Consider the following 26,105-nt stretch of genomic DNA (forward strand, 5'->3'; position numbering starts at 1 on the left):
GACTTGCCTGGCAACCTGACCTTAACCCTTTCTGACCGGCTCCATGGAGGTGAATGGGAAAGCTGACTGTGAGCCAGGCCGTTACAACACGCATCAGGGTTGGACCTCTTGTGGCTGAATGGGGACAAATCCCTGCAGCCAGGTCTGAAATCTGCTGGAAAGCCTGAAAGCAGAAGAGTGGAGGCCTGTAGAGCTGCAGAATAATGCCTCTGATGTAGGAATGATCGTCTTATTCCAGCAGCAAGAATCCGCGGTTTTGATTCTACTAGGGTTTATTTTTAGGCTTTTATGCCTTTACTAAGATGGGACAGTGGATAAGAGGGCAGAGTGGGGACTGGCGTGTGGGAATGGAGCCACAAAACAGATTTCAAGCTGAGCTGCCTGTTCTGAGGGCTACTGTCTCTGTGGGGCATGCAGACTTAACCTCTAGGCTACCTATGCCCCATGGTCCTGTGATTTTTAAGAATTACTTCAGTCATAAAAATGACAGATAATGTCTTAAATAAAAGACCAGTGGAAGAGTGCAGGCCTACAACTTAGCGATTTCAAACTGCCTACTGCCACTGAAATATGAAATTTAACAAAAAAAGAAGGAAAACAAGTCTGATTCAAGATTTTATTTGCATTGATTTAATTTCCTTTCTGTCATAGATTAATACAAAATCCGGTAGGTTAAAGTCCTCATGTAGGAATAAGCTTTCAAACCAGGTTTTAGATTTTTGACATTTTTCCTCCATGTAGAATATTCTCTACTGCAGAAACAGTGACCTTTCTTTTCATTCAGTAGAATCACGTTTTTTTACTGAACATGTTCAGTCATACACAAGCCTAACCACAGAGTTGGCTGGGCCCTTGAAAACCCCAGGGCCCTCCCCAGTTGGGATTTCTTGATGATGTCAATGCATGTGTGTTAGATCAGTAGCATTAATGCTAACGTCCTGGCTAGCAGTTTCTTCATTTTGAAGCTGAAAAATGTGTGAACTTATCGTGTGGTTCTGCTTTTGAAATTCTTTATTTGGGCTACTTTTAAACCAATTTTTGCTACTTTTTGACAGTATTCGCCACTTTAAACCAATTGTCTCAGCTTTTTGCCCTCATTTGCCCTCTAATTTTGCCACTTTTAAGCAATTTTTTTCCGCTTTTCAACCACTTTTGCCACCTTTTCACCACTTTTTACCAACTTTTGGTTGTTTCTTCCCACTTCAAACCCATTTTAGCCACTATTCACTCATTTTGCTCACCTGTTTTGTCACTTTAAGCCAATTTTTGCTGCTTTATTTGCCACTTCTTTTTGCCTCTTTAAACCCATTTTAATGCTTTTTGGCGTCATTTGTCACGTTTTTGCCACTGTTAACCCATTTCTACTGCTTTCCCCGCATTTTGCTGTGTTTTGCCCCTTTTAACTGATTGTTGCTGCTTTTCACCCACTTTTGCCACTTTTAACCAGTTTTAATGCCTTTTTTTTTGCCATTTTTTACCACTTTAACCCCAGTTTTTGCTGCTTTTCCCCTACTGACCACCTTTTTGCCACTTTTACCACATTTTGCTGCCTTATACCAAATGTTACGTCTAATTCTTGCTCATACAAATAACTTGATTTAGTGTGCAAATAAACATAGAATATAGGAGGAAAATGATTTTAAAGTAGTATCAAGTAGAACCAATAGCCTAAACAAAGCTTTAGAAAAGCAGTTTTGAATGGAACTATAAAATAATAACACAAAAAAGTAAAAAAAGGTCAGAAAAGTAATGTAAAATATCTATTTAACCCAAAACGAAGGTGCAATGTGGGGGAGCTTTTGCATCATTATGATTGGCTGCAAACGTCTTAAAGCAGGCTCTAAAAATAAAAAGGAAACCACAGTGTGCAATACAGATCTGGAGATGAATAAGGCCTTTTTGATCTGAACTCCTCTCAGGATTAAAATCAAGGTAAATAGAAATAAGTCTGATCACTGTAAAAAAAAAAAAAGTCAAAAACAATGAAACGAAATAAAATAAGGAGGAAAGAACCCCAGCAGAATAGAGAGGAAACGGTGTGTGTGTCTCCCTGTGAATCCAGTGGCTCAGTGAGACTGTGGGAATGTGTAATGAAGCAAACTGTGGCACAGATACAAACCTCCTGATTTAAAATGCCTCTTTACCCGCCTTCATTACCATAATCTTATTTAACGGGAGTAAACACGCGCAGGCAACGGACACAGGCGGGAGAAAACAAGCAAACAGAACGAAGGTGGGGGGCAGCGTGTGTGAGTCCGGGGGCAACACTGAGTTTTTTGGCATCGTCGACGGATGGACGGCGGTGACACCTGAGTGACGGTTACAGTGACGGGGAACAGTCGTCTCTAATTGGCTGGACAGGTGACCTCATAGTTCCGGTCAACTGTCATATCAACGTTCGATATTAGTGCGCGGGTTATGTTTAACTACGGCTAACCATGTCAAAGGCGAAGTCTTAATTATTATTATTATTTTTTTTATCAATAGAGTATTGATTAGGCTCCTCATGACTAGTTTTAACTTTTTAAATGCTTGTCATTTAAGACTTTGCTGTACTTTTAGCTTCAAGTTTTATCAGTTAAGGAACTATGTTCTTTTTAGCTAGGCTACTTTTCATTTTTGAACATACGTAGCCTTTAGACCTGCATTAAGCTTACACTCTTTATGAAGAAGGTGGCTGCCAAACAAAATATCACTGTATTTGACAATATTTGACAAGTCTATCTATCTATCTATCTATCTATCTATCTATCTATCTATCTATCTATCTATCTATCCAGAACTAGCATATATGGCATAAAATAAATCTGGTTTATTTTTTTGTATCAGGCTTTTAGGAATGAGTAAAAAACTAAAACAACAGATTTAACATTTTTGAGTTTCCTTATTGTTTCTTTTTTTGTAAACCAACACCAAATGTTTGCCTCTCTTTATTCAGCCTATATTAATAATGTGTTTTTAAGGCTAATGACACGTACAGCATACTTTGCCTGTATGCCCTACTACAAGAACTAGCTTAGCAGAAAATAAATGGGCTAGTCTGCTTGATATCTGATTAATGTTTTATATTTGGCAGTTTTAGGACAGAGTAATTCAATAAAAATAGCAAATATTACTTTTTTGTTGCTTTATTGATTTTTAAAAAACGTAAATCCACACCAAATTCGGCCTTTCTTTGTTTGGCCTATATATAAATACAAAGGAAGCTCGTCCTATTTTAGCCTATATCCTGTAAATGTACAGGATGTTTATTTATTTTATTTTATTGGTCCCTTGTGATAGGGTTGTTGTAGGGTTTCGTATATTTTTTAAAAATAGAATTGAATAACAAACTGTGAAGTTATTTCAGGCTAAAGCCTGGTATTGGGTGAATATTAATTTATCAACATTAGATTATTTCAGTCTTCGACTACTCCTTTTCCTGATTCAGTAAACAAACAGGCCTACAGGGGAGATGTACCGGGCCAGTTTTATGAAGACTTGTTGAGGCAATTATCGTTGATTGCGTCTGACTGCACAGCCCAGCTCGCCGTATTTGGTAACAAAGCAGCTGTCAGCTCCAGTTCACTTCAGCGGCTCGAGCCCTTCTGTCAGCCAGAGGGCCGTCTGAGCGCGAGCGGCAGGCCGCACTGCTATCGCTCACGAGGCACTAATTGAAAATGTTACGGATCATAACCGTTAAAAACAATTTTGCACACTTCATTAATTGACGTTAAAGATGCACTTTAACAGCAGCTGCTGGTCGGCAGCGGCTACAAACGGAAAACAGCGCATTAACAGCAACACTGCGAGCAGGAAACATATTGCGCTGCTTATTAAGTTTCGACCCGTTATTACTGTTCATTTGAGGCTTATTTTATGGTCCGATAGGCTGAAGACGGAGGTTTAAGAACAATAAAAAAAAAAGTATGGAAGGAGGGGAGAACTTTAGGCCAGAATAAAGTATTATACCTTCTGCGTTATGGGTGTGAATTTAAAAAGAGTTTGAATTATTTTACCGAGGATAGAAACGTATTATTCAGAACGAACTAATTAACTCCTGACCCGCAAAAAAAAATTTAACCCGTGTTTAGTTTCCAGATCAGGAATAAATCTTTCACATTACCTTTCACTTTTAAAAGGTTCAATATGGTTTATGATTTGCGTGTCTTAATATTAAAATCCACTCATGCGCGGGCCAACATTTCCACAAGAAGGAGCCATATGTAGGAGGGAGTGTGTCTGATTTCACTTAATGCGCTGCGTTAGTAATTACATCAGGCTGGAGGACCCTCAGTCATCTCCTCCTCCCTCTCGCTCTCTGATTGGTCGCAAGGAGGCCGTCGGTACAGACACGGCGTTGTCCTGGTGACCCGGCCTCCGTGCGCTCGAGCGCAGTATAAAAGCGCGCAGCCTGACGCAGGCGTGCCAAATGGACTGTCAGACACGATCCTGGAGTAACAAGTGGATTTGACGTTTATCTTTTCTCGCCACCGTGTTTCGAAACTCGTTCGGTAAGTTTTCCCCCTCATGTTTGTTTATTTGTTTAGGACAGGCTGTCTGGATCGACATTTAGTGCAACTTTAATCAACTTTTTGGATGTTTTTAGCTTCATTTAGCAGACAAAGTGCTGCGTAAAGGCAATAAGGAAAAAAACAAGGATTGAAGCAAAATGAATTTGCATGGCTCATGCTGTGTTTTCAACATGCTTTCAGATTTGTGCGTCAAACTAATCAAAATTTTGTTTAAAGTATTAAACTGATGATGACAGCATATTTCAAACAGCGCTGCATTCAGTTAAATGTATGTTGTCTTGGTGCGTCTGTGCGTAAAATGTGGATGTGTCTGGCTCCATAATTAACCCAGTTTTAATTTCTGACAGCACCGTGCTGGACCTGGACCATGGACTCAGACACAAGCCGAGTATCGAGCAGACCGTCCTCCCCAGAGGTGGACGACATCTTCCTGTCAACCCTGAAGAAGTCCGTGCATGGTTTCTCCGGCGCAGTGTCCTCCACACAGAGCGACTCTCCTTCAGAGATCCCCGGCCTGCGCGGCCTCTCCGCCTCCGATGAGGAGTCCCTTGCTCTCCGGCTGGCCTCAAAGAAAGACCGTAAACTCCTGTCAGAGAGCGAGCTGCAGTCGATCCGCCTCAAGATCAACAGCCGCGAGAGGAAAAGAATGCACGACCTAAACGTGGCCATGGACGGACTCCGGGAGGTCATGCCGTACGCGCACGGACCTTCTGTGCGTAAACTCTCCAAAATCGCCACCCTGCTGCTGGCGAGAAACTACATCCTGATGCTGAGCAACTCTCTGGAGGAGATGAAGCGGCTGGTCAGTGAAATCTACGGCAGCAGCGGACACCACAGCGGCTTCCACCCGTCAGCCTGTGGGACTATGACGCACGCAGGACCCGTGCCGGGACACCCCACCGCTTCACACGCAACGCACCCGGCTGTGCACCACCCGCTCCTCCCGCCGGCTGCCGTCTCATCCGCCTCCCTATCCGCGCCCGGCATCGCAGCTGTCACTTCAGTCAGACCACATCACGGACTTCTCAAAGCTCCCGCTGCAGGCGCAGGGCCGCTGGGCAGCAGCTTCCAGCACTGGGGCGTCGGCACCGGGATGCCGTGTCCGTGCAGCATGTGCCAAGTCCCGCCTCCGCATGTGTCCAGCATGAGCACCGTCACCATGCCGAGGCTGACCAGTGACTCCAAGTGACTCCACGATGCACGGAAGCGAACTTTAGGGGTTGCCACAGACTCTCTCCCCACATTATTACCACTTTTATTTATCATTGTTGCATCCATGGAAAGACCAATGCATTGATTCTCCTCTCTGGGACTTTTTGGGTTTACAACTAACTTAGTGTTTATGATTAATAACATCAACTGTAACAATTGTTTCTTCAATATCTCTTTGTGCAAACACAAATTCAGACAGCTTTGATGGCTCATGCATCTGTTATTTAAAGATCTAATCTGTGGGCCTGCAGGAGAAAAAGGGTCTTTATTTAACCCCAAAATGTAGAGTGTAAATATGTAGATGGATTCTTGAGTTGAAATAGTTGGAGATATTATATATTAGAGTCTTGTTAATGTGTGGGAAGACTCCCCCACCCCTCACATGTTGCACCTGCTTTATTCTGTCTGTCTTATTCAAAGCTTTTCTTTTTGTTTCCTCCTCAGTAGGCTGTCGATCTCTGCAAACAAGGACAACTTCTTTATTTTTTTATTGAAAAATGAAAATATTTATTTACTTATTTGAAGGGGGATTACAGATGAAACTCTGATTATGTTGGGATTTGAAATGTAAAATAAAGATGATTAATTGGAAATGGAAAAAGGCTTTGATGATGATTTCTTTTTTTATTTAAGTGAAGGAACTAAATGTGAGCTTTAAAGCAGCGCTGAAAATAAAAGACAGAAAGCTGCATCAAGACCAATCTTCTACATCACTCTGCTCTTATTTGTGAATTTTTGCATGCATTTAATGCATTAAATTTACAATTTTACCTGAAATTTTTAGGTATTTAAAGTCTCAAAGCTGTAAAAATGCTTATTTTCCACCAAGGAAACCAGAGGCCTGCATTAAGCTTTGCATTCACCTGCCATTAATTGCTGTGGAAGTGAAAATAGCTTCATTCAAGTATCCTCTGCTAAAAAAGTCATCTTTAGCTATAATAATAAATAACAATCTTAGATGAAATCCATGTTATTTATAGTTAAACTTCAGCCAGAAAAAGGCCGACAGGTTCTGTTCTTTTAATAATATCACAAATTAAACAACCCTTAATTGAGATAGATGGAATAACCATGTTTTAAATATCACATACTGGAGTTTTACTGAGCTGCTGGATGATATTCAGATCACAGTGTAAGAGTTTATGATCCTTCACAGCTGTGCACCAGGTAACTTCAGCTGCTCTGAATCAAGCACAGTGAAGATTTTAACACGCACCTGCTAATCCAACTGGCTGATTTAATCTGCAGCAACAAGACAAAACTTTATACATCTCAGCTGTTTTACTTTTTCATTAAAAAAAAGTGACAGAAAAAAAAAAGTAGTCGAGTCAAACAAAAAAAAGCTCTTCAGGCAAAGAGAGGCCAGTGACGAGTTAAGTCCGGTACACTCTAGGAAAAGGTAGCAGCTGCACAGCAGATTGTGCATGCTGTTGCAATGTTTTCCAAAGGCTTTTGAAGCTGGAACGATATGAACTAAATCTCTGAATATTCATGCACGCATTTGTTTATTCTTCTCATTACTGGGATTGAATTATTCAGAGTCCTTCAGCGTTTTGTAGGACATTTCAGTGAGGGAGAGGTCATTTGGTGCAGCACCTCAAAACACTGTCTACTTCCAGATAGAAGTCTGTAAGAGTCTCCTAAAGACTCACTGAAATCAACTTGTTCTGAAGTCAATAATTGTGATGTTTAAATGATTCCATCTGACCTCTGTTAGGGTGAATACCTTCACCATAGCACTTAAACACATTTCCTCTGACTTCTTCTCCTACTAATTGGAATTTATCCACATTTGACGATGCTCTTTGCAGGTCATTCACCAAAAGCACAACCACCTAAGGGTGCTGCCCACAGCCCTTGGGGCTAAAAAAAAAAAAAAAAAATTAAAAGAATCATATATAAATAATAAAAAGCATTAAAGTGCAAATAGGTTGCGTTAACTAGACTTCTGACCCCATTCTGCCGTTCATGTTTTGTGTGGAACCAAAAATCTGTGTTAAAATATGGTTGAACTTTTCTTACTTTTCATAAATCTGTGTCAAGATCTATGAAAAGTAAAGAAAGAGCTACTTAAATTGTAATTTTTATAAAAGCAATATTATCTTTAAACATAAGCTACTTTTTTTTTTTTTTACAGATCTGACAAAATAGAGACAATTGCAAAAACTTGCTTTTCTCTTGTTCTACAATTTAAAAGTTTGTGATTCACCAAACAGGATTTTTGTGTTGGTTGTGGCTGACATTCGTCCTAACCTCCAGATGAAATAATATTTTTTTAGGTATTTATTTGGCAGAAAATAACAACTGGCTAAGACAGCAAAGAGATGCAGTAAGTGTCATACCCCCAAAAATGCAACATGAAGAGATTTGATTTTTAAACAATACTTATGTTTTAACCTAAGAAGAGTTCAAAAATCAATCTTTTGAAAAACTATGTAAGCAGCTTCCTAAAAAATGTGAGACCACTCAAAATTGTTCCTAAATTAGCATCCTCACACGCATGGAGGTGATTCTATTCCAGTGTCTGATGAATTTGAACACGTTCACACATGTTTATTCATCAGTGACCAAAGCAAGCTGCCTGATTTTTTTTTGCACCATCAGTGGCATAACATCACCCATCAGCAGTGCTAAAAGAGACACCTGAAAAATGTTGTTAAAAATGAGTTATTCCAGTTAATGCTTATTTATGAACTCTTCACTTTAACCACTTAAAGCCTGAAAACACAAATAATAGCCAGAAAATTCTCATTTTTTGGAACTGAAACATTTATTTCACTTTCTACTGAAATTGAAAAAAAATCTAAATTTCCCTAAAATTTAACAAATATATTTTTAGTGTATCATTTCATTCATTGGGTGTTTTTGGTAACTGATAATCCACTTGAGGGCATTTTATCATTTATCAGATTGTGTTCATCAGTTTTTGAGTAATTTATTAAGCATTTTGTCTCCTACAGAGCAGAAACATTCAACAGTATTTAAATATAGTGTGAGAAGCGTCTCAGTACTGTTTTTTGGAGGAGCAGAGCGAAGGAAAGTGAGAGCTACAGTTACCCTCAGCCCATCATCCTTTGTGCTCCACTTACTGGTTTGATCTAGCAGCATGAAAATGATCGATGCTACCAGTGGTGAGGGAGAACCTAGTGACTACGTTTTTAAGATTGTGGAGGCTTCAGCAACTTTTAAATCTGACATATGGAAGCATTTTGGTTTCCCAGTGTCAAGAAATAAAAAAGGAGGAAAGATGACAGACAAACAACAAAAAAACAAAGCAGACATTGCTAGACTGCAGTGACACACATGAGGGTTAGAGCGGCCACTTTGCAAATCAGCCCAAAAAGATTTGCAAAGATGTGAGGAACAGAATCCAGCCAGGCCAAAAGACTCTTATATCTTCAGCACTATTGTTTAATAACGCTGATGTCACCTTTGTCCTAGTCTTCATTTGTTTTTGTTTTTCATATTTTTGGACTGGACTTGTTACTGAGGTATTATTGCACCATGACATTTTGATACACCCCTGTTCAGTGCTGTGGTCTAAGTGATGTCACCTCCTGGTTTCTGATGTCACAGAATGGCGTTCACCATGCTGGAAATGTGATCCCAACATAACTCTAATTCACTCTAGAAACAGGTAAAGAAGTTGAAGTTAAGATTGACTGAAAGGTCAACAGAAACCGTTTTCACATCTGCCCAAGTGTTTAAAAGGGTGGACTGATTATTCAGAGCTGTGGCTGCAGCTCCCTTTCCCTCTCTCTGTCTGCCTTGCAGTGAAACACTGTGATTTGCCCATGTAAGTTATTATGTGAATGTCAATCACTGAGCTTGATGCCATCACAGCTTCATAGTTGAGGGACTGAACAGAGAAGTTGCTCTCTCACCCCAGCTTGGCGCAGCGTGGTGACACACAAGCTTGTGCAAATACACACTATATATACACTATATAGACAAAAGGTATAACCATTTCACCAACAGGGACTGTAAGGACTTATCCAACTAGATCGAATTGTGGAAGAACTGCTGAAAATAGCCAAAAGCACAAAAATAGTGGAAAATAGCATAAAATGGCATAAAAGTAGCTGGAAATAGAATTCAATAGCTCAAAAAAGGATAAAAATATAAGAAAGTAGCCTAAAAAAGCTGAAAGTAGCCTTGAAACAGCTGTAAATAGCATAAAATAGCTGATTTTGGCCTAAAAGTAGCTGAAAATTGCATTCAATAGCTGAAAAGCATGAAAATACCTATATTTTAAAAATTATAAAAGTTAGAAATGAAAAAGTCAAAGCAATCGAATGATGAAGAAACTGAATTTTTTAAAGTTCAAACCGTGTCGATACAACAAAGTATAAAGGAGCAGTTAGCCGGCGCTGAATAATAACAAACAAAATGGCCAACGCCAATATCACTAGTGTAGATGATCAGTGCATCCCTGCTTATTACATGTACCTAAATATGGAACCCCCCAAAAGTTTTGATACTTCTCAATACCATTATTCAATAAAAATGATACAACATTTGCTATTTTAATCATCAAAAAGTTGCAAAATATTTAAACATCTGCTTCATAAGATGGGTGTGCTGGAGAGGAATGAATTCATCGAAAATTGCAGAAAAAGACATACACTCTGTCTAAACTGCACAAAAACACTGGCAACATTTTGGTACCAAATTGTGTCAATGATTTTGTGTATTTGTGTAATCAGGGTGCAGGAGTTTACTTGTTATTTTAGGAATTCATAATCCCCAGATGTATCCAGTATTGGGTCCTGGTTCCTACACAGGCCTCAGTATCATTTGAGCTTTACTAGTCTTGCTTTAAAGTTCAAAAATCTGGAGTTGTGGTAGCTAGTTCTAAAGCATATAATCCAAATAATGATTGTACTTCAAGCACCTTCTATTTAATATGTTTCAGGTGTCAATTATCAATGAAACCCAACATAAACAGCAGTCATTTCTTCTTTAAAGGGTTTATTTATTCAACTCAAAAATAGCTGGATAACTTTAATAATGTTTCCCCTGAAACATTTTCAAATAAGTTGATGCAATGGCATCTGAGAGTTTTTCTTCTAAACACAAAGATAAACCAAAAGTTTAAAGAGTAACAGAGAGAGGAGCATCTTTTCAGCTCTGCCTGAGCTCTGTAGCCAATAGCAGCTGGGCTTCACATGCCTATGACTGGATTTGAATAAACAGCTCCTTATCCACTGTTGGTGGCAGGCTGACTTATCCATTGATGCTGAGAGTGTGAGGTTGATTCTGCGACAGTTTAAATATTCATAACTTTGGACAGAAGGGGAGCATCGGTCTTACACTGTTGTAACTGGATTTAAACCTTTGTGAAAACAGCGCACAGATGTACGCTCTTTCAGCCCCACGCATCGTGTTGTGTTAGCTGAAGGGATTAAAGATTGGTGGGATGCATCAAAGGTGGCCGAATAACAGAAAGAGAAACAGTCTATGATGGAGAAAAGGAGGAATAAGGGAGAGGAGATAAACAAACAGAGATGCTGTCACAGACAAAGAGAGGATTTAACTCTTACAAGGGAATAGACGGAGCTCTAAGGTGAATATGAGACCTCAGAGGTCGCTCTTTCCCATGGGACTGATGTTTACTTGGACTCAGGCTCATCTGCTCATCTTTAACCACCTTTAAGCACTATGATGGACTCTAACACATAAAGAAACACTGACTGTATGGGTTAGATAAGCAACAAGTGGTGGCTAAGATGACTATTTAGCTATTTTTGTGTGCTACTCTGTTTTATTTTGGCCAAAAGGAAGAATTTGCCATTTTGGGAAACATTTCTCTCTTAATTAAGACTGGAAAGATGCAACTCTGATACAGTTTATTTGGATTTAATGTCAACCACTGAGCGAGTGGATACTTCATGGCATTAGAAATCCAGAACATAACATCGCCTCAACCGCAAAGTGCTTTTAACACTTCAGTTTCTCCATATCAGTCATAAAACAAGCAGCAAAGATTGTCTTTCAGTCTGTGTGCATACACTGTTAGGTTGAGCTACAGTTAAAGCTCATTACAGCCAACTGACTTGAACCACTGCACTGTCACCAACATACATGCACAGCAAGAGAATCTATTTAATGACTGTAGCATATCCACCTCCATAGACGTAGGTGGTGACCCCCCTCTCCCCTTTTGGCTAGTAACTGTGGACCCCCATATTTTGCTAATAAGTTAGAAGGCAGCTAAATGATTTTATGTTACACAATAAAAACATATACAAACTTTATATCTCATGAAGCTCAGCATTAGTTCATAGAGGACACAGTAGTCAAACACCCAGCCGTGATCAGCTGACAGCCAGCTGAGCCAATCTATTGCCTCCCACAGCCAATCGCAGGTCTTTTTCTCAACACAGCGGCCCATTTAAATATGACGGACTTCTCACTAATTCCTGCTTACATTAATACTGATGCACCATGCTGCTGCCGGCAAAGCTTAACCTCCTCCACCCCAGCCTTCTCCTTTATGGCATAGAGCTTCACAGCCAGCTCGTCCATGTGGGCCCCATATGGGTTTGTCCTTGGGTTCCATGGTGGCCCTACTGTGATTGCCCATGTGAACTGCAAATCTGGACCAGCCCGTAAGAAACCGATATATAGGCCCCATTCTGGAGATCCCTGCAATTGTTTACTACAAGTAGGATCTATCTTGGATCTCTAGAATGGGGCCTATATGGGACTCATTGAGGCTGATCCATACCTGCAGTTCACATGAGCAATCACAGGTGGGACCACCACGGAACCCACAGACAAATCCACATGGGACCCATATTGTAACCCACATAACCCATGTGGAGCTCACAAGGACATGCTGGCTGGGTTGTTGCACCATCATATCAAGATTCATGCTACTATGTATTAATTACCTTTGGGCTAATATTATTGTATTCAGTACACATTGTCATAAATGTGACCATCCATATGGGGGTTTCTAGCTCCCTGGAAGGTCAAAGCATGCTTCTTGACTAACCCAGGAAGCATCCTTTGAGCAGAGCCTTCTCCGCCAAGTAAAACTGTACATACATTTTTTCAATAAAATGGTGAAATGTATGACGAGAGTGTTCCTGACTGGAAAACATTTTTCTTGGTTCAGAAATATGATTTAGTGTGATCGACTGAAACGTTAACATGCCTTTTAGTAGTTAAGCTTTTGTCAGACTTACACAATTCAACCTGTGTAAAAGTGCTGATTGCCTCCAATCATCCCCTCCTTTCCTAATGCAAACATTTCTGATAGCCTAAGTCTCCAATCTGTACCTCCATCAAGCAGCTGAACTGAAGACTGGAGCAATGTACAACAAAATATACAACCACTTGAACACATGAAGCTTATAATATGTAGAATTTTTTGCTCTGAAATATCTATTTTGATTGTAAAATAACTCATTTTTAGTTGAGTGCTTACATTACTTCAGATATTTCCAACATTAAAGAAAATAAATTCTTGATTATCATATTTGAAATGGGACCTGTCTTGTTACTGTGGCTGTCATGACGGGGCCACCATCACAGATGTGACTTGTTTACAGTACATATAAAAGTATTCACCCCCTTGGATGTTTATTGATTTTACAAATGAATCATGATCAATGTAATCTGGCTTTTTAGACAAAAAGATTCACAAAAAACTCTTTGATGTCAAAGGGAACACAGATTTCTACAAAGCACTGTCAATTAAATAAAACTATGTCATGTAAAATAAGTGATAACATAAATACTCGCCCCTTTAAGTGACTGACCTGATTCAGCAGAGGCAAGCCAATTGGTGCTAGTAGTCTCACAATTAGTGAAATGGGGATCACCTGAGTGCAGTGAATGTGTCTCAAGTGATTGTAGTTTGGAAGGTTCAGTCACTGGTTGATCAAAAATCCTGGCTACCATCAAACCGTAATGTAAAAAGAACCACCGAAGCACCTCAGAATAAAGATTATTGAAACGTATAAGTCAGAGGATGGATACAAAAAAATTCCACAGCACTGAACATCTCCTTCAGTTAAATCCATCATCAACAATTGGAAGGAATATGGCACACGTGTAGATCTTCCTAAATCAGGCCATCTTCATAAACTGAGTGGCCATGCAAGAACGAGACCAGTGAGAGAGGCCACCAAGACACCTATGCTGTAATGTCCACTAGACATCTACTCCAAATTGGTCTATTTCCTCTCACAGCTGTAACACTTTAAGTGTTGAACAACAACAGAGTCTCATTAGGCAAAATCTGAAATTACAAACAACAGCATCTGATGCCATAATGACAGTTTCTACTTTTATATCAGAGAGTAATTATATGAATGTGTAATAGGATGAATTCACAGCATCAGTGCATCATTAGTAAAGAACATACTTCTAAGCAGAAAGGAGAGCAAGGCTGCCTCATGACATGCATGACAGTTGCACCTAACCTTCATCAGATGCTCACTGGTCACATGATGTAAACTACATCAGCCCCACTTGCCACTGCAGATTTAATTTTCTTGAATATATCCTGCTACATCCACACATCAGCTTACCAGGACTTTACACAGATATTTACATGGGGATTTGCATGAATACATCCAGTTTGAAGTTGGGGCTGAAAAAATAGTTTGTGTTCATATGTGCATCACACCTCCACATTTTGAGACAGTTTTCATTTTTAGGTTTTGTGCCAGAGTGAAAACACCAAAGCGTTCTCTTTACGCTGTGGTTGAAATGTAGGACTAAGATGTTTCTGCACAGCAGTCTAACTGATTGTAGGTTTAGGCCAGCACATTGACAGCTCTAGTTGGAAATAATTTAGATTATTACTGCTAATAGGTTGGTTATGGCATTGTCAGATGGGTCCATGCAGAAACTCTTTACCATTTATAAATCAATCAGGATTTCTTTAACCTTGGGTATTTAACAACTTAACAATACTTGTGCCTGTGTTTGTGTGTCTGTTCAATAATCTATGAACAGCAGCAGATGAACTCCTCTTTCGGGTGGATCAATGTGTTTAGTAAAAAGCCCAGAGGGACAAAGACAGAAGGGAATAAGAGAGTGAGAGAGTAAGGGAAAGCAAAAGAAACAAAGCGAATGAGCAGAAGATCCATTGAGTGTGTTTTTTTGTGGCTGAAGAATCGTCCCCAGTAGCTTTGAAAAGAGGGATAATCCTGTCAAGTAAGCAGACCTTTGGATATTCATGACTGGCCGAGCGGCTCGGCGGACTGAAGGAGGACACAGTCAGGATGGGATTAAACATCAAAGTGAATCTGAGGAGAGAAGGACCGGGACATGAATCAACCAGTGCAGGAACACAGAGGTCTCAGAGGGGTGTGCTGGGGTCCAACGGGGGGCCAGTTGTCTGGTGGGTGGACAGCACTTTGATGGGGGCCTCTGGATGGCCATTCAGGAGGATGATATGGTGCCATGTGTACACCTGCCCCCCAATCTGAGAAACATAAGAATCAAATTTAAAAACAATACTAACTTCTCATTGCTGTCATCCTTCAGTCTGTTGGACATTTGGAAACTAGCAGTGGTTGTGAGCAAAATGCAAAACCAAGGGCCAAAGATACACATCAGTCTCCAAATGTTGGCAAACAGTGGACACTCTTCAAAGGTCGCTGCTTTGTCTGCCATTTCTGCATCATCTTTTATACATGATGTCCTTCCTCTTGAGAAATTTCTCTTATCCTACCACTTACACTTTGTAGTATTTGGTGTCATTATCTATACAGGGTTTGATGTTTAGCCCTTTCAGCAATAATATTTCTGCTCACAGCAGCCATGCCAACATAAGATGTTTTAATATCCAGAGCCCCAATTTGTCAAGTTACTGAAGCCTGCTATCACGTTGCGCTGCAACATATGTCTCTCTCTGAGTTGTTGCTTCCCCAGGGGTCCCTGTTTCATAAATCAAATTAGCACCATGCTCAGAACGGCTGTCATCTGATTTACAAGCAGGCTGGACAGAAGTGTACCACTAGTATGAGTTCTTTTTTTTTACATTTTTAGGTTTGCATTGAGTTATTTTATCAAGAAATGTGGAAGAAGGAGTCAGCAGCTGCTCACATCATCTGAGGTAGTTAACAGTCCACAGCGGGGGGTCCATCGTGAGTTGTGTCAACATCTGTGATAAACCTGCTGCAGTTTAATCAGAGTGGAGGCTGAATAGAAAGGGAGAGTGTAGGCTGCTTCAGTCCGATCTCCAGGTCTTAGAGGGGATTTTAATGTGCTGAGAGGCTGTGAGGAGCAGGAGCACAGTGGGAGGTGAATGAGCTGCAGGAGGAGGTGGTAGTTGTAGAGATTTTGGTCTCTCAAAGGGGGGTTGGTTGGACTGTTTGTGTGTGATGTAGGCTGTAGGCTGACAGATGTGTCCATCAGCGCCTGAAAGAATCATCTTACATGCACTGCATCCATCTGCCAGCCCGCTATGGCAAGATTTGGTGGAATCAGAATGTCTTCAAATGTAAAATAATGCGCTCTATTCACAAAACATGTGAGAGCAGGTTTCTCACAATGGACACATAGACTTAACCTTTTAAACTCTGCCTTATGGCACGCTTGTTCAAAAAGTCTAAAGAAACAGTATGGATCCACATGAGACTCAAAATGTTCTAGAAATACCAAGTACATCAGGCAGAGTTCTACTTAATGCCATTATAATGCTGCACAAGAAAACTGTTTTTCAATTTAATGGAATAGCGCTGTTATTGAAGTTCTTCTGGTTTAGTTTTTGCATTTCAAAAGCACACATAGGTAAAAAAATATTAACAATAAACAGGGCATGGTTTAACATTCAAACCTAGTCTAAGAAAGGTTGTGGGGGGTTGGTGTGATGGATGAAAAACAACCTCCAAAGGCCCCAAGCTGGAACAAATCTGGCAAAGTTAATATCCACTGATCCAACAACCATCCATTCATGGTGTAGCAAACAGAGGCAATTAAAACACCGAACACCTTTACTCCAGCAGTTCCTTTCATCTCTTCCTGGTAGATCCCTCATTGCCCCCCGTCAGCTGGGAGATGTGATCCCTGCAGCATGTCCTGGTTCTGCTTCGGCGTGTCCATCTAGCTGGCGGTGCGCGAAATTTGTCGAGACGTACAACGACCAACCGCAAACAGGCCATGTCTACACATATGTCAACGTATTTGGGGTAAAAAGTAACACATACACAGAAGTACTGTGTCCCATCAGACACGGCTAACATTGGTGAAAACTCCAAAAATCCAGCAGACTAGCTTTTACTCAGAGATAGAGAAATGCCTTAAGGTGCTCAGGGAAAAAATCCTGAAGACTCTCATGCTGAGATTCTTGTTGATTTTACATCAATTGTAGGACACTGATTCAGTATCTTCCACCTGTTTTTGTGCATACCTAATCATAGTTAATAGTAAAGGTCAATGGTGTTTTTGGAATTACTCTAATGTAGAGATGTATCAAAATCTCACAACACTTAATACCTCAGAAACAAGCCCTTGGTATGGTATCTATTGTGACATCAGCATTTATTAAAAACAGTTGCATTTGTAATATTACAATATGTGCAAAATAGTGCTGTAGGTGCACATTTGGCTTAAAAATACTGTGTATACTAATACTAATAATAATACTACTAATAATACTAATACTAATACTAATGTCCACCACTGAAAAGAGCTGTAGGTTTTTGAGGATATACCTTGTGAGCTGCTGAGTCCTTGTGCTCCAGTGAGGAAGTGGTATTGTGAAGGCTTCCTAAAGAGTCTTTTGGCCTGGTTGGATTCTTCTCCTTGCAAATTTTTAGGGTTGATGATTTGCCAAGTGGCTCCTCATGTTAAGGCGACCTTACACCTAACAAGTTTTCCTCCGATTTCCAAGTTGCAGACAAAATTCCAAAGGTGGAATAAATCACTGGAGTCTTGCGAAACACGCAACTTGCTCGCGTTGTCTCAGTCATCAGGTGTAAGGTGGTCATAATACTTGATTTGAGCAGTTTTAAGGCAGTCTTCCTCAGTCTTGGCGTTACGACAACGTTGCTATTGTCCAAAGTCTTAAAGGGATAGTTCTGGATTTTTGAAATTGGGTCGTATGAGGTGCTTGGCTATAGTAGTGGCATTAGCATCCAGTGATTTCTGTAAAAGTCACTCCTGTGGTTATAAACAGCTCAAAGAGATCTGTGGCATAATAACTATAGATGGAAATGTTTTTATCCCCCATAGTTTAACAGGTTTTACATAAAAACAGGCCAAGAAAATATGTTGACACGCCTGTACGTTGTGTCGAAATCATACAAAGAACTTCATTTCTCCCAAAAGAACCCTCAGTGTCAGGCACTAATTTATGACGCAGCTTTCTGTGTTTGGTGTCTTTCCGCCGTTCACCGATATCCTCTGATCAGCTGTGTGGGTCTGTTGGCTTCTACAGGAATAATAACACCACGCCAAGCTAAAAACAAAGATAATATGAGCGAGTTTCAACTCAGATGATGATGTGCCATTTACTGTGGCTACGAGAATGAAGCGGAGTACATCGAAGAAGAACTTACACAGATGGAGAGTCAGCAGGCTGAAATAGAGAGCAGAAAAACTTGATTTGAAAGTTTTGAGCAGGAGAGATCCTGAGTTACCTGGTGGTGTAGATTTGGAAAATGCAAACCTATTCTCAACAGGGAAAAACATCTGGATGAAGAATTCAGCAGTTTGAGTTAAAACATGCAGCTGACCAGAGAAATTCAGGAAATATTGGGAGTTTTGTGCACATGTGAATTTGAATTAAGGTGTCTTAGTGCGATTAATGCTAACATTTTAACTTGTATTTTAAAGGTTCAGCTTTAACTGACTAGAATTAAATACGCTTTTTTTAACATCATATAACAGTGCTGGCGTTTCAGGGTTTTGTTTTGCCACACAGGTAAAGGCTAAAATAATCTTCACGTCTGCTAAGTGATCAGCTGCATTGATTGTGCTTTCTTGGAAGACAAATCCAGAAAAAAAATATCCTTGTATTTGATTTTGCCTTTGATAAAGGTTTAGGTGACTTGAATTTTTGCCTGATTATCTGATTCTTTGTGGGCCTTAAATACTCCTTTAAGCAATGCTACTGCTTTCAGTCCACTTCTGTCATGCAAAAACAGCTAAACAGACTATTTAAACAAAGAAATAGAAAGAAAGGTTAGTTAAAGATTCAAAGAAGCAATCAGTGGGTGAAAATGTTGAATATTCCTTACAATTTCAATGAAATAAGTTCCTCCCCTCAGGTCCCAGAGACCAACCCCACATTTTCACCCAGATCACCCTGATTTTTGTTGTCGTCTCTTCATGTGTCAGAGACACATTCAGTGTCTTTTCCTCTCTCTCCCCGCTAACAGGCTCACTCTCAGAAGTCTAATTTTGAAGACGTGTATCCTCATCCATCATACTGCTATCACCTTTCACTTTCACAGTGACTTTGGCCTCGCTGCACCGCCCTCCATACAGATGGGGATAACCTCTGAAAACCCACCCTTGGCCTTGTACCGCTAATAAAACCCTAAAAAGAAAGCCGCCCCCACAACATTTAGACTTTAACTCTCGGCATTAATCACTAAGTGTGGAGAAGAAGGAGCTGCGTGTTTGACTTTGGACGAGGATTCCTGTGATAGTTTAGAGTCTGTGAATCCATCATTGTCACGCTTAAATAGGATCGGGGGGTTTAAGGATCCTTAGTGGGGTAACTGACACTTCCCTATTAGCAAAGATCCTAAATCTCAGAAGTGGCATTTATAAAGGAACATCTGCTAGAACAATAGGCAATTGCTGAGTTTGGAAAACTTTTAATGCAACAGTGAATCATAGAATTATGTTTTAGAAAATCAACATAAAACATGGGAGAATGCTAATGAACATTTTCAGATTTTCCAGGATTTTTAAGGTTTAAACTAAAAGAAAATGTCCCATTTTGCAGGAATACAGCTATCAAGCTCAAAACAAGCAACATTTGTTGATAGGAAGTGTCAATAAAGCACTTAGCACCCTGAAATATAAATGTGGCAAATGTCCATCTGTATTTAAACAACCGTGACCAACTGAGCGTGTGCAGCTATTGAGAGAAAAGTATTTAGGCTCTCTTTCACAAAGGGCCCGAGGGTTGAAACCTTACACCCCTCCCACCTTCATTATCCCCGCCGCGCTATGATCAGCACCAAATGCCGACTATCCCAGGAAAGCGCCCACAAAGCATGCTGGGAAGGACAAAAGCAGACCTTCAGCCGATTGGTTCCACCTTATTAACAGCTTGTAATCTTCTCATGTCTTTGGCCGCGGCTCACAGAGCAGGAGTTAGTGCGTATAGAGGAGCGAGTCCGCCCGTCAGCGCTTTGAAGCAGAGCAGGCTTTTCCCTCTGAAAAGTGCTGTTCTGTTATGTTTCCATTGTGTCTACTGCTGCACCTGTTGGCCTGCAGGGACTCATGGAGGAAATCAGTCATTGGCAACTGTTAATTTCTCATTAGAGCCTCTCTGCACATTGTCAACAGATGACAGTTTGACATGTAAAGACCATAGCAGGTGCAGCTCCTCATTTAATGCTCCTATTAGCAGTTCTGTCAGAATCACAACAAAACAGACAGAGATAAAACAGTTTTTTCCTCCAAAATGTCTACGTTTTTTATTTAACTTTGACTCGGCCACTTTACCACGGTTATGGGCTCCAGTTTTTAAATTGATATGGGAAGAAAGTTGGCAGAATTTCCTCAAGATTTGAAGGTCCTGCTTGTTGAAGACTTTTCTAGACAAGTCAAGAATATTCAGGAGGTGGTCGGCTTAAATCAAGAGATTCCTTCATGAATGCAAATACAGAGGCTTTACATCAAGGTGAAACCCACAGGTAACATTCAAGAACTGGCAGGCCAGATTAGAGTTAACCAGATAACATGTAGAAAAGCCACAAGATAAACCTGTTCTATCAGCATTGCATTAAATGGTACAATCACCTTTCAAATTTCACAGACCTGTGGCGGACCAATCAAAGAGTGATCCGTTCAGGAGGTTCTGGGCAACAGGCAAGACAACGATAGAGATCAAAATAAGAAAACAGAAGACAGCTGTGTAATTGCACCCGATTCAGAGAGGCTTCTTCAAACACTGCCATGATAACACCTCTCAGCACAGCAAAACACATCGACACGCCATCAAGTGATGCACAAAAGGGCTCAATCAGACCCCTGACGTAAATGGACTCCATTAAGTCAAGATTGAGCCCAGACCTGGAGCAGAGAGCCTGAGGAGCTGTGTCTTTCTATACAGTGAGATTCATTCATAATTATGCCAATTTGTACTCAATTTATGACACAATGAAGGATGTTTTGTGTGATTCTCACTGAGGAACAACCTGCTTACTCAACCCTGGTGGTCCAATCCAAGGATGCAACTCTTTTTTAAAAAAACCTGAAACAAAATTTGAATTGAATGTTGCGTCATAATGTACACTATGTATAGTCATTAACATATTTCTTAAGAGCATAATTTAAAAAATCAATTTCAAAAGATCAGAAGCAGTTCAAAATCTACTTTTTCTTCACTGATGCTAAACAATAATACAAAAAACACCACAGAGTTCAACAATTGTATTTATTAAATATAGTTGCTATATTAGCATTCAATTTCTCCAGTTTTTGCTTCAAGTCTCATCAACCAGAAGTACATTTTGTGCCACCATGGTGGCATTTAGGATGAAATTAAACCTCTTTTAATGAAACACTGGGAACTTATAGATTAGAAATCTTGGCTACAATCAAATGCCATTTTTGCAGAGGTGGAAAAGGTACCTGACTGTTGTACTCATTAAAAAGTACAGTTACCTTTAAAATCTACTTAAGTAAAAGTAAATGTCCTGGTCTTTGAAGCTACTCACATAAATGTAAAAAGTTTAGTTTAAGTGTTGAATAACTACTGAGGAGTTGTACACTTAACTATGATCGTTCCTAATTGGCAGTAATAACAAGAAATTGATTTCCAACCAGTTTGTTCAGGAAAAGTCACATCTCTATAATAATAAAGTCAGATACACAGCAATATTGTCAGTGTTAATTAAAACCATATAGAGTTACATTTAACACTTTAAATGTATTGGCCCACACTACATGTAGTTAAACTACACTTTTAGATTATAGCAGAGCTACAGTATCTATTTAAAACCAGTGGGAAGGGCTCCTCTGTCAAGAACAAAGCAGAGTCAACCACATAGCAAGGCAACGCATACTGAAGAAGAATATGCACTGTGTGTCTTTCAGGAGCATGTACGGCAGAAGCTCTAACCCAGTGAATAACTTCACTTATGGTGCAAAATGTGTCCCACATTAAAGATGGCTTTACACCATCTCTCTGATACTCATGTAGTAGCTTCACATGGTTTACAGCTCAGAAAACTCCTCATGTTTCTCACACTGGCATCCTGAAAAACCCTTATTTTAACCTCCGTCTGAAACGCTTCGTTTTCGCTGCTGTCTCTTTAACAACCCACCGCTCCACAGACCTGCTTTCCTCCGATTGGCTTATTTTCTGGAGGCTGGCAGGTGGCAGGACTCAATGTTTTGTGCCCGCCCCCTCCAATGTGGCTATGTTGCTATGTTAGTACTTGTAAACTTTGAATGAACCGGTCCGATTGAGTAAATATGGTGAATTTTGATATACGTCCGTACATGTTAGACCAGGAGTCTGACCCTGGTAGTTTGGAGAGAGAGGGGGAAGAAAACCAGCAGCAGCGAAGGATAGAGAAGGATGTATCTGTTTGGTAAGTGTTACTGTGTTACTAAATGGCTAAAAGGCCTTGTGGGGGCGGTCTGTTCCGCTTTGCCGGCAGCACGGAGGAACCAGTCAGGAGATCCTATTGCGATGACCTCATCAGTTCGCTCCATCGAAATCTTGTCTCGGGAGAATCTCGGAGAGATTCCCAACGAACTGTTTTCATCAGTTTACAGTCTAATTCCAAAATTACTGCCACATACATTTATCTTGCCATTTAAAAATTTACATACGTGAAGTATGGACTCCCAACATTGTGACTTTATATTTATGTTTTAAAAATTGTTAAAGTATAATACCCCCTCTTTAAAAACAAGAAGATTCCACCAGAAAAACGAACAAAAAAAGAATCACTGAGCAACAGACAACACCCAAACACACATAAGCCCATGTAAAACAAATCTAAACACTTGGCCAAAGGGCATGATGGGAAACCCCACCCCAGTAGGTCAGTTGACTCTTAACAGAGTTGAACTAACACTGATGGATCAACACTGTCAAATAACTCCAACTCTGAAGACCACTTCACTCAGAATGGAGTTAGAAAGACACTTTGTAAGTCGAATACACTATTAAATGTTTAACACTGAGATATCAACACTTTTGCTGTTTTGTGAGGTGATGTGGAATCATTCTCTCTCTGTGGGCAACTGCGTGGTCAACAGAGGTGTATTAAAGTACAAGAGTATTGTACTCAAGTGAAAGTATAGTTACTCTGGTCCAAACTTAAGTAGAAGTAAACGGACTGATTTCAAAATGTACTGAAAAAAATACAAGTAGCCAAAAAACCCCGACTCAATTACATGAATTTGAGTAAATGTAATTAGGCACTTTCTACCCCTGGTACTCAGGAGGATTGAAAGGTTTACAATAATTCCTGCAGAAAAGCTTTTAAGTGTACAATAGTGCCAATATTGCACTACCTCTATTTTCAAAAAAGGAAAAACTTTTATTTTGGAAAATATGAAGTCAGTTTGAAAGCAGTGCTGTAAAAACTTAAGGTTTTGTAGCTTTTATGTTACTTAATAGTTGTATGTTCTGATTTGAGAAATAGACACTTCTAAACTATCATTAATTTCTGCATTTTCATTGATAACCAAGGAAGTAGACTAATGACACCATTTATATTGTAATCACAATGTTGATTTGTAATATTGTCCATAGTTGCACATTATTCCCACATCATATAGCACTTAAAAACATCCTACATTCATTTATTCCTTCAGTTGATCACAAAAGAAGAAATAAGTTTAAATAAATTATGTTTTTTTTTAAAGACTGTATCTCATTTTTAGGGGTTCCTTATGCTACTAAAGTAGCAAAAGTGCCTGTTTTTTAAGAGGTATCACTATGCGTGTATTTTTCCCTCTGTATTGAGAGACAAATTGACCCAGGAGGTTGGCTGAGGTGTCTTCCTGTCTGTCAGCCGCAGGAAACGACGCCACACAGACGACTCATTGAGCTCCCAGGTGCAGAGCCACCATTGGACGGTTCTCGCCCAGATGGATAGTCCTCCTTCCACCATAAAGACACTAGTCTTCCTCCTGCCCTGAAGCCACCGGTGCTCCTGCCCTGCTCCAGCCTCATCAAAAGGAGGCGGATATGCTGGCCTGCAGCCCCAAATACAGCTCACTTTTTTATCCCTTGTAAGTGTGGATTCAAAAAATGGGGGAGGTGCAGTTTTACTTGTAGACACCGGCTTCTTTCTTTATGACTTTTGCATGAGTTGCTCCTTGCAGGTGTCCTTATTCTCCTCCTGACACTGAAACCACATCCAGACATACAGTGAAAACCATCATGTCTTTTCTACTCGTTTATTACGTCTCATTGTTGAAAAAGGCATTAGTATCAAATTGGGCTTACAGGCACGCACACAAACGCACACATGCACACATTCATCGTGGCTGCCTGCACTCTGTTCTCCTGCAGGTGCGAGGGCCATCCGCCGGGCCCTTTTCATGAGGCCCTCCCTTTCCTGTCCGTCTGCAGCCGTCCTTTCAGCTTCAATCACAGCAGCAGCCGGACGCCACCGGACCGCTGGCGGGGAAGGGAAGCGCCTCCACACACATCTTTCACTTGTTGAGCGACAAGAGAGGAGCGGCTGGGGGAGAAAGAAAGGGTCTTCCTCCTCTGCATCTCCTTCTGCTTTCATCGTAAACAACTTGCTTTCTGTGTGTGACGGTGCTGTCCTCCTTTTCAGACGCTCAGATGGGCTTTACAAGAAAAAGGAGGAGGAGGGGGGGAAGGAGTGCAAAAAAAGGACAGAGGCCAGGCTCCCCGTGCTATGGAGTGATGCTGAGGTTCTTTTTTGTGGCTCATGAATGGCACGTTTGAGGTTTCCAGCCTTGCTCGGTGCCCCCGGCCAGCTTCACCTGTGGTCGGAGTCAATTGGCCTGTTGTGTGCCTGTCTGGAAGCATGCCCAGCTCTCTGCCAGCTAATTTGGTTAGCTTAGCCGCTAAGAACTGAGCAACAATAACCTCCACCTCAAAACCATCAATTAACTCCCGGCACACAATGATGCATCCATTCACTGTCTGCCAAAACTGTTCTCTGACACGATTAACGCCCCGCTAATACTGCTAATACCTGCTCTCTGTCACATCACAAAGTCCTGGACACTTTGATTTAAATTAAAAGAGCTTTAATGACTCTAGTGTTACTTTCCATTAAGCTAACAATGCTTTCAAAAAAGGGATTTTCAAAAAACTTCAGAGAAATAAGTCTCTAATGTGGTCCTGCATTATTAGGAGTCTACTGTGTAACTTGTGTCTGCACAGTGGAACACCATCCTGCTAATGCACATACAGTAACAATGCATATTTAAGGGCATTATTTTGCTTAATATTTGCTGAACCAATCTAGCATTTTATCACTCAAATTGTGGTTTTACATCAGGGCTCAGGGCCAGGATCTGAGTAAACTTCCTTACCCATAAGTCAGATTCATTTTATCAGTGTCCACATGGCAATGGCGTTTTGGTGCCTGAAAACGGAACTTTTTGGAAATGGGCTCCAGAGTAGTTTTTCAAAACGCCCCCGTCTCCATCTCCATGTAAACAGGGAAACCAGCACTTTATGAAAACGGACGTGCACACTGCAACTGCAGTAAATATCCATGCGCGAGTAGGCTTATGACGCATGCGCGGATGGCAAGCGAGATGTATTTCGTGCCTGACCCATACGCCGTTGAAGGGCGTATGGGTGGAGTCAGAATCTGGTGCAGGCCTGAAAATCCCACCATCATCTATTGTCCTGTCATGTATGCTACATCGTTTTTGGTGTTTCCCACAGTCTTGTGTGAACGGAGATCGTTTTCAAAATGTTGCCGTCTGACCGTGGAACTTTTTGGAAACGAAAACGGAAACGTAGTGTAAACGAGGCCTTACATGGTCTACGTGTACTCAAGTGTTGTCCGCAGGAGATGTGAATACAACCATGCTCGAGTACAGGTTACTCTTCCACAGAAAGACTTATGAACATCTCCTCTCTCTTCAAAAACTGTTATATTCAGAAACTTTATTATGCCAACTTTATTTACAAAGCATGTTTAAAACAACCAGGGTTGACTGAAGTGCTTCACAGAGCACATGCTATTTTATCCTCTGAGCTGCATGGTAGATGTG

The 26,105-nt window shown here is 40.5% G+C and overlaps 1 protein-coding gene across 1 annotated transcript; it reads left to right on the top strand.

Moving 5' to 3' along the window:
• The first annotated feature begins 4,418 nt into the window (after nucleotides 1-4,418).
• olig2 (oligodendrocyte lineage transcription factor 2) lies at nucleotides 4,419-6,309 on the top strand. The gene is made up of 2 exons (XM_041807566.1): nucleotides 4,419-4,493; nucleotides 4,862-6,309. The coding sequence occupies exon 2, from the start codon at nucleotides 4,882-4,884 to the stop codon at nucleotides 5,701-5,703; it is 822 nt and encodes a 273-aa protein (XP_041663500.1). The 5' UTR covers nucleotides 4,419-4,493; nucleotides 4,862-4,881; the 3' UTR covers nucleotides 5,704-6,309.
• The last annotated feature ends 19,796 nt before the right edge of the window (nucleotides 6,310-26,105 follow it).

The sequence above is a fragment of the Cheilinus undulatus genome, linkage group 15 (genome assembly GCF_018320785.1).
Source record: "Cheilinus undulatus linkage group 15, ASM1832078v1, whole genome shotgun sequence".
Classification (NCBI taxonomy): domain Eukaryota; kingdom Metazoa; phylum Chordata; class Actinopteri; order Labriformes; family Labridae; genus Cheilinus; species Cheilinus undulatus.